Here is a 10125-nt window from a genome sequence, read left to right on the forward strand (position 1 = left end):
CGCTACCACTACCTCTACCTTTATCTCTACCACTAACACTACCTCTACGTCTACCTCTATCTCTAACACTACCTCTATCTCTAACACTACCTCTACCTCTACCACAACCTTTTACCACTACCTCAACATTTACCTCTACCACTACCTTTACCTCTACCACTACCTCTACCTTTATCTCTACCACTAACACTACCTCTATGTCTACCTCTATCTCTAACACCACCTCTACCTCTACCTCTACTTCTACCTCTACCATAACCTTTTACCACTACCTCAACATTTACCTTTACCACTACCTTTACCTCTACGTCTACCTCTACCTTTACCGCTAACTTTCCTTGAATCCAAAACAATGCTCTCCTCTTTTCTTTCCCTTCGTATCTTCTCTCTTCTCTCTATCAAGAACACGTCCTGTCTACAGAAAGGGATTATTTGATCTCTCTCTCTCTCTCTCATAGAAGGGGGGCTCGGCACACAGTTGTGGGCAGCTGAAGGTGGGACAGGTGATTCTGGAGGTGAATGGGGTCTCCCTGAGGGGTAGAGAGCACCGGGACGCTGCTCGCATCATCGCTGAGGCCTTCAAGACTAAAGAGAAGGACCACATTGACTTCCTGGTTACCGAGTTTAACACAGCCCTACTGCAAGGCCTTTAGCGGGGTCGTATTTCGGCACCGCACAGAAGAAAAGAGACTGAAACAAGAAGGGACCAACTGAACTGATGCTTGTTCCCATTTTCCTGCAGGGGCTTCAGCAGGACTTTGCACTTTAGAGAGCTGCAACAGATGGAGGAAGGAGGAGAAGGAGAGAACGGAAGGAGAGAGAAGTTTGATGGAGTGTTGCACCTGGGGACAACATTAAGACAATCCGTTATTCTCCTGTAAGCCCCTTCTCCCTCCCCACATTGTTGTCCCTATATACAAACTTACCAGGCTGGCCATGTAGTGTTAAAAAGCTCAAATGCACGATATCCTGCTTTAAGAAGAACCCACCTATAGAACATACAGTTGAAGTCGGACGTTTACATACACTTAGGTTGGTATCATTAAAACAAATTTTTCAACCACTCCACAAATTTCTTGTTAACAAACTATAGTTTTGGCAAGTCGGTTAGGACATCTACTTTGTGCATGACTCAATACATTTTTTCAACAATTGTTTACAGGCAGATTATTTCACTGTATCACAATTCCAGTGGGTCAGAAGTTTACATACACTAAGTTGACTGTGCCTTTAAACAGCTTGGAAAAGTTCCGAAAATGATATCATGGCTTTAGAAGCTTCTGATAGGCTAATTGACATAATTTGAGTCAATTGGAGGTGTACCTGTGAATGTATTTCGAGGCCTACCTTCAAACTCAGTACCTCTTTGCTTGACATCATGGGAAAATCAAAAGAAATCAGCTAAGACCTCATAAAAAAAATTGTAGACCTCCACAAGTCTGCTTCATCCTTGGGAGCGATTTCCAAACGCCTGAAGGTACCACGTTCATCTGTACAAACAATTGTACGCAAGTATAAACACCATGGGATCACGCAGCCGTCATACTGCTCAGGAAGGAGACGCGTTACGTCTCCTAGAGATGAACTTACTTTGGTGCGAAAAGTGCAAATCAATCCCAACAGGTAGAAAAGTATCTATATCCACAGTAAAACGAGTCCTATATTGACATAACCGGAAAGGCCGCTTAGCAAGGAAGAAGCCACTGCTCCAAAATAAAAAAGCCAGACTACAGTTTGCAACTGCACAAAGATCGTACTTTTTGGAGAACTGTCCTCTGGTCTGATGAAACGAAAATAGAACTGTTTGGCCATAATGACCATCGTTATGTTTGGAGGAAAAAGGGGGATGCTTGCAAGCCAAAGAATACCATCCCAACTGTGAAGCACGGCACCCCCGTGCATCATATTGTGGGGATGCTTTGCTGCAGGAAGGACCGGTGCACTTCAAAAAAATAGATGGCATCATGAGGAAGGACAATTATGTGGATATATTTAAGCAAAATCTCAAGACATCAGTCAGAAAGTTAAAGCTTGGTCGCAAATGGGTCTTCCAAATGGACAATGACCCCAAGCATACTTCCAAAGTTGTGGCAAAATGGTTTAAGGACAACAAAGTCAAGGTATTGGAGTGTTCATCACAAAGCCCTGACCTCAATCCTATAGAAAATTTGTGGGCAGAACTAAAAAAGCGTGTGCGAGCAAGGATCCTATCAACCTGACTCAGTTACACCAGCTCTGCCAGGTGGAATGGGCCAAAATTCACCCAATTAATTTTGGGAAGCTTGTGGAAGGCTACCCAAAACGTTTGACCCAAGTTAAACAATTTAAAGGCAATGCTACCAAATACTAATTGAGTGTATGTAAACTTCCGACCCACTGGGAATGTGATGAAAGACATAAAAGCTGAAATAAATCATTCTCTCTACTATTATTCTGACATTTCACATTCTTAAAATAAAGTGGTGATCCTAACTGACCTAAAACAAGGAATTTTCACTAGGATTAAATGTTAGGAGTTGTGAAAACTGAGTTTAAAGGTTTTTGGCTAAGGTGTATGTAAACTTCCGACTTCAACTGTAATAGCATTAAAAAATAACCATAGAAGAACCCACCAAAAAAGCATAATAGAAACTAAGGATCCACCAATAGAACCTAAAAGCATTGAGAAGAAACCACCAATAGAATCTAAAATAACCCAAGAAGAACCCACCAATAGAATCTAAAATAACCCAGGAAGAACCCACCAATAGAATCTAAAATAACCCAAGAAAAACCCACCAATAGAACCTAAAAGCATTGAGAAGAACCCACCAATAGAATCTAAAATAGCCCAAGAAGAACCCACCAATAGAACATACTGGAATTAAGAAAAACCCACCGATATAGTCTAATACAGTGCATTTGGAAAGTATTCAGACCCATTGACTTTTTCCATATTTTGTTACGTTTCAGACTTATTCTAATTAAAAATGTTCCTCATCAATCTACCCCATAATGACAAAGCAAAAACTGTTTTTTAGAAATTGTAGCAAATGTATTAAAATCAGAAACACCTTATTTACATAAGTATTTTCTATGAGACTCGAAATTGAGCTCAGGTGCATCCTGATTCCAATGATCATCCTTGAGATGTTTCTACAACTTGATTCTAGACCACCTGTGGTAAATTCAATTGATTGGACATGATTTGGAAAGGCACACACCTGTCTATATAAGGTCCCACAGTTGACAGTGCATGTCAGACCAAGACATGAGGTCGAAGGAATTGTTCGGAGAGCTCCGAGACAGGATTGTGTTGAGGCACAGATCTGGGGAAGGGTACCAATAAATGTCTGTAGCATTGAAGGTCCCCAAGAACACAGTGGCCTCCATCATTCTTCAATGGCAGAAGTTTGGAACCACCAAGGTTCTTCCTAGTGCTGGCCGCCAGGCCAAACTGAGCAATCAGGGAGAAGGGCATTGGTCAGGGATGTGACCAAGAACCCGATGGTCACTCTGACAGAGCTCCAGAGCTCCAGAGTTCCAGAACTTTCCAGAAGGACAACCATCACTTCAGCACTCCACCAATCAGGCATTTATAGTGGAGAGGCTAGACAGAAGCCAATCTCCAGTAAAAGGCACATTGGAGTTTGCCAAAAGGCTCATAAAGACTCTCAGACCATGAGAAACAAGATTCTCTGGTCTGATGAAACCAAGATTGAATTCTTTGGCCTCAATCAATCAATCAAATGTATTTATAAAGCCCTTCTTACATCAGCTAATGTCACAAAGTGCTGTACAGAAACCCAGTCTAAAACTGGTGGCTAGGAAAAACTCCCTAGAAAGGCCAGAACCTAGGAAGAAACCTAGAGAGGAACCAGGCTATGAGGGGTGGCCAGTCCTCTTCTGGCTGTGCCGGATGGAGATTATAACAGAACATTGCCAAGCTGTTCAAATTTTCATAGATGACCAGCAGAGTCAAATAATAATAATCCCAGTGGTTGTCGGGGTTGCAACATGTCAGCACCTCAGGAGTTAATGTCAGTTGGCTTTTCATAGCCGATCATTCAGAGTATCTCTACCGCTCTTGCTGTCTCTAGAGTGTTGAAGACAGCAGGTCTGGGACAGGTAGCACGTCCGGTGAACAGGTCAGTGTTCCATAGCCGCAGGCAGAACAGTTGGAACTGGAGCAGCAGCACGACCAGGTGGACTGGGGACAGCAAGGAGTCATGAGGCCAGGTAGTCCTGAGGCATGGTCCTAGGGCTCAGGTCCTCCATGAAAGAGAAAGAAAGAAAGAGAGAAAGAGAGAAAGAAAGAAAGAGAGAAAAATAGAGAAAGAATTAGAGAGAGTATACTTAAATTCACACAGGACACCAGATAAGACAGATATAACAGACTGACCCTAGCCCCCGACACATAAACTACTGCAGCATCAATACTGGAGGCAGAGACAGGAGGGGTCAGGAGACACTGTTTGGCCTGAATGTGAAGCGTCATGTCTGGAGGAAACCTGGTAGCATCCCTATGGTGATGCATGGGGTTGGCAGCATCATGCTGTGGGGATGTTTTTCAGTGGCAGGGAAACTAGTCAGGATTGAGGGAGAGATGAACAGAGGAAAGTACAGAGAGATCATTGATGGAAACCTGCTCCAGAGCGCTCAGGACCTCAGACTGGGGCGAAGGTTCACCTTCAAATAGGACAACGACCCTAAGCACACAGCCAAGACAACGCAGGAGTGGCTTCGGGACAAATCTCTGAATGTCCTTGAGTGGCCCAGCCAGAGCCCGGACTTAAACCCGATCGAACATCTCTGGAGAGACCTGAAAATAGCTGTGCAGTGACGCTCCCCATCCAACCTGACAGAGCTTGAGAGGATCTGAAGATAAAAATGGTAGAAACTCCCCAAATACAGGCAGTGGTGGAAAAAGTATCCAACTGTCATACTTGAGGAAAAGTAAAGATACCTTAATAGAAAATGACTCAAGTAAAATTCACCCAGCAAATTCCTACTTGAGTAAAAGTCTAAAAGTATTTGGTTTAAAATATACTTAAGTATCAAAAGTAAAAGTATAAATCATTTCAAATTCCTTATATTAAGCAAACCAGCATCATTTTCTTGTTTTTTTTTTTGCGGATAGCCAGGGGCACACTCCAACACTCAGACACAATTTACAAACAAAGCATGTGTGTTTCGTGAGTCCGCCAGATCAGAGGCAATAAGGATGACCAGGGATGTTCAGTTGATAAGTGCGTGAATTGGAATATTTTCCTGTCCTGCTAAGCATTGAACACGTAACATATACTTCTGGGTGTCAAGGAAAATGTGTGGAGAAAAAGTATAATATTAGTGAAAAATATGAATAGAAAAGTAAAGTACAGATACTTAAGTAATATTTTTACTTAAGTACTTTACACCTCTTGTCACGATCGTCATAGGGACTGGACCAAGATGCAGCGTGGCATGTTTCTATCCTTTTTATTAGGAAGAGAAAACTCAAATAACAAAAACAATAAAGCGAACAAACGAAACGTGAAGATCAGAGTAGTGCTCACAGGCAACTATACCTAGAAAAGATCCCACAAAGCACAAAGGGGAAATGGCTGCCTAAATATGATCCCCAATCAGAGACAATGATAAACAGCTGCCTCTGATTGGGAATCATACCAGGCCAACATAGATATATAATTATCTAGATGACCCACCCTAGTCACACCCCGACCTAACCAACATAGAGAATAACAGGCTCTCTATGATCAGGGCATGACAGTACCCCCCCCTAAAGGTGCGGACTCCGACCGTAAAACCTGACGCAATAGGGGAGGGTCCGGGTGGGCATCTACCATCGGGAGCGGCTCCGGACCGTGGATCATCGCCGGGGGCTCCGGACCGTGGATCTTTGCCGAAAGAACTGGACCGTGGATCGTCGCCGGAGGAACCGGACCGTGGATCGTTGCCGGGGACTCCAGACCGTGGTTTATCGCCGGGGACTCCGGACCGTCGCAGGAGGCTCTGGACTGAGAATCCCCGCAGGAGGCTCTGGACCGCAGACCGTCGCTGAAGGCTCCGGACCGCGGACCGTATCAGGAGGTTCCGGACCACGGACCGTCTCAGGAGGTTCCGGACTGTGAAACGTCGCCGGAAGCTCTCTATGGTCAGGGTGTGACACCTCTGAATACAGGTGTGTCAAACGTGCTTCAAAAACGTACTGAGTAAAGGGTCTGAATATTTCTGTAAATGTGATATTTCAGTATATATGTATTTTTATATACATTTGCAAAACTTTTTTAAAAACTTTTTTTGCTTTGTCATTATGGGGTATTGTGTGTAGATTCATGATGGAAATAAACAATTTAATCAATTTTCGAATAAGGCTGTAACGTAATAAAATGTGGAACAAGTCAAGGGGTCTGAATACTTTCAGAATGCACTGTATAACCTACAAATAGAACCTAGTATAACCTAAGAACCCACCAACAGAACCTAGTATAACCTAAGAAGAACCCACCAATATAACCTAATATAACCTAAAAAGAACCCACCAATATACTTTAATATAACCTAAGAGGTCACCAATAGAACCTAATGTCGTTGAACTGGTGTAATGTCATCAATGATGTCATTACATTTAGCTGCTTGCTTTTCATTCTCCCTGCTTTCTACTCTCCAACTGGTCTGCCTTTAGGAGCACCTCTCCCCTCAGTGGTAATACCAAGATGGTGCTTTGAAAATGGATATAAATTGTATCTAATCTTAGTCGAACTATACCTTTAATGCCATCTCTAAAAGACTTTTTGTATAATGTCTGTAATGTTTAATGAACTCCTGCACCCATACTTCTGTACATGTATATAATATTTAGTGTTTATGGCACTGAGACACCTTCAAGAGTTAAGAGGATTGGAGCTATTTATAATGTAATGTTAGATAGTCTGTGTATGTGAAAGGATCACGTTTTAAAATGGATTGTATTAATTGACTTGCATCCATTTATGTGTTATTTATAACAATAGTTACTTTTCTTTACTTTGTGTTCAGGAGATGCAATTCTGAAAACTTAGCAAAGGCACTTCATGGGAGCTGTAAGCTAAGTCAGAGATGGTAAGCTAAGTCAGAGATGGTAAGCTAAGTCAGAGATGGTAAGCTAAGTCAGAGATGGTAAGCTAAGTCAGAGATGGTAAGCTAAGTCAGAGATGGAAATTAGTCAACAGACTGCTAACTCATTGTTATACAGCAAGATAACTTTTCAATTATAGGTAACTGACTCATTACAAGCAGAGCAGGGGTGGAGGCAGTTGTATTCAGCCATAATCAACACTGTGTGTGAGAGAGAGAGGTTGCAACCCAAATGCCACCCTATTTCCTATATAATGCACTACTTTTGACCATATAGGGAATAGGGTGTAATTTGAGACGCTACCCATATATCAGGGTAGTGTAGGAAGATATTACCGTGGATTCTAAGGCTTCCTGTTGTATTTGGGGATGCTCCAGGTAGCAGCAGGCCTGTGGATTCAGTATCAATTAACTCTAGTAATAGTTAGTAAGAGTATAAAAGAGAGCATATGATTATATAAAATGTATTACAGAGTATAAGATTGAGAGTAGAGTATTGTAGGTTGTATAAAACTACTGATCATAGATGTTTCAATAAGCTTGTAATAAATGATGATAGACAGAAGGTTTATATTGGTATTTTTTAATATTGTAAAAATGACAACGTTTTTGTGAATGCAAACCGTCCAGACATGATACATACTTCATATCTTGTCCACATATAAAGTATACACTGTAAATACATTTATAGACATAATTATATATATACATATATTAGAGAGAAAGAGAGAGAGAGACATTAAATTACTGTTTGACAGAATCACACAACTACAAACAATATCACAGTATTATTCCTGTCTGCTGTCACTTTCTAGAATGTACTTTCTCGGGTTCTAGTTGGGTAACAATCACATAAGAAGCATATTGACTAATCGTGACTTTGTCCCAAATGGCATCCTATTCCCTTTACAGTGCACTACTCCATTAGGGCTCTGCTCAACAGTAGCACACTATAAAGGGAATAGAGGGCCATTTGCGACAAGTGTATTGTATTAACTATAGCAGGGGAAGGTGGGCCAATGCCACATCGCTTAAGGATTTTTCTTTGCACCAAAACAACGCCAAGAATGGACACATACGATAAGATGAAAACCCCTATGCAGATCTAATGTAGACTATATACAAGTCTGCGTCATCTTGATTCTTGTTTCTATACCTTATGTTGCCCAGGAGTAGGCTCAAGCTGTATGGGAAAGAATCCGACTGGACAATGTTTTAGACCTAGCCTGAGTGCCAGTCTGTTTGTGCTAGCATGCCAACTCTTTGTCATGCCAACGTTTGGCTTGACAATGATAGCAATGGAGAACGGAGTTGGCGAGACCAAGCACAGATCTGGGACCAGGCTAATGTTTTAGAGCTTTAGTTGTAGCAGCCTATCATACACAGCTGACGGTCTTAGAGGTGTACAATCATAACCTAATGCTTACTGCACTAAAAGATCAGACATATTCCTCAAGTCTATAGAGTGCATCGCAGTACATCACTGAATTGAATTGAATAAAGATTTACCAACTCATGTTTTGAATCTTGTTTGCCTGGTTAGGTTGAATGTAGCTAGAACATTTCAAAATACATATTTTATTCAGACATTTTCCATTTCATGATACATTGAAACATCCTCAATTAAATGTTCAATTCAATACAACTTTATTTATCCCTTCAGGGACTATGAAGAATATACTGTCACCATAAAAGGGAGTGTCTATTCAATTGGCTCAGTAGCCACTGCCTATAGGCAGGTGCATTTCCTGTGTTCTGCTGCAGTCTCTATGGCCTTGAGCTTCCCTCACAGTGCTCCACAGAGAGACTAGTATTATAAAGCTAGCAGACAGGACAGCACATATGACTCTGGGTGTACTGTACTGGTATATTAAGTCGGGTAGGAGTTCTATTTTGGCTATGCATTCACTCATGACTATGTACGGAGATAATCAGCGAGAAATGTAAATATAGCTGCAACTAGAAGTTGCTTCACTGCTTGAAATCCTGTTGTAGAATGAATAATTGTACTAATGTAGGTCTCTTACCATTCACGCAAATATATCGTTGCACAATATTCAAAAGCTGGAGAAGTACACAACATGACCAAAAGTATGTGGACACCTGCTTGTCGAACATCTCATTCTGACATCATGGGCATTAATATGGAGTTGGTCCCCCCTTATCTGCTATAACAGCCTCCAATCTTATGGGAAGGCTTTCCACTAGATGTTGAACATTGCTGTGGGGACTACCTTCCATTCAGCCACAAAATAATTTGTGATGTCGGGCACTGATGTTGGGCGATTAGGCCTGGCTCGCAGTCGGCTTTCAAATTCATCCCAAAGGTGTTCCATAGGGTTGAGATCAGGGCTCTGTGCAGGACAGTGAAGTTCTTGCACACACATCTCAACAAACCATTTCTGTATGGACCTCACTTTGTGCACGAATTTGCAAACAAATTCATAAAAAAATCATACAATGGGATCTTCAGGATCTTCCCTCTGACCTTGTCCGTCACAGCCGAAGTGCATCCATGATGACAATTACAGACCTCTCCCACCTTTCCAAGTGGGAGAACCCGCACAACCGGCGGCCGACCAAACACTTCCCCCCCCCCACTGTACCCAAGTTGACTGTGCCTTTAAACAGCTTGGAAAATTACAGAAAATGTCATGGCTTTATAGAAGCTTCTGATATGTCAATTAGCCTCATTTGAGTCAATTGGAGGTGTACCTGCGGATGTATTTTAAGGCTGAAACAGGAAAGGGCCTTCCCCAAACTGTTTCCACAAATTTGGAAGCATAGAATAATCTAGAATGTCATTGTATGCTGTACCGTTAAGATTTCCCTTCACTGGAACTAAGGGGCCTAGCCCGAACCATGAAAAACAGCCCCAGACAATTATTCCTCCTCCGCCAAACTTTACAGTTGGCACTATGCATTTGGGCAGGTAGCGTTCTCCTGGCATCCATCAAACCCAGATTTGTCTGTCGGACTGCCAGATGGTAAAGCGTGATTCATCACTCCAGAGAACGCTCCAGAGTCCAC

General features: G+C 42.1%; 1 protein-coding gene across 1 annotated transcript in view; it reads left to right on the plus strand.

The window, feature by feature from the left end:
* The window catches only part of LOC129826687 (whirlin-like), a 173169-nt gene extending 164455 nt beyond the window's left edge, over positions 1–8714 (plus strand). The window contains exon 12 of the mRNA XM_055887691.1: positions 459–8714. Coding sequence (XP_055743666.1) covers positions 459–653 — 195 coding nt within the window. The 3' untranslated portion in view covers positions 654–8714. The remainder of the gene's footprint in view (positions 1–458) is intronic.
* The last annotated feature ends 1411 nt before the right edge of the window (positions 8715–10125 follow it).

This window comes from Salvelinus fontinalis, chromosome 28 (assembly GCF_029448725.1).
Source record: "Salvelinus fontinalis isolate EN_2023a chromosome 28, ASM2944872v1, whole genome shotgun sequence".
NCBI classification, from domain to species: domain Eukaryota; kingdom Metazoa; phylum Chordata; class Actinopteri; order Salmoniformes; family Salmonidae; genus Salvelinus; species Salvelinus fontinalis.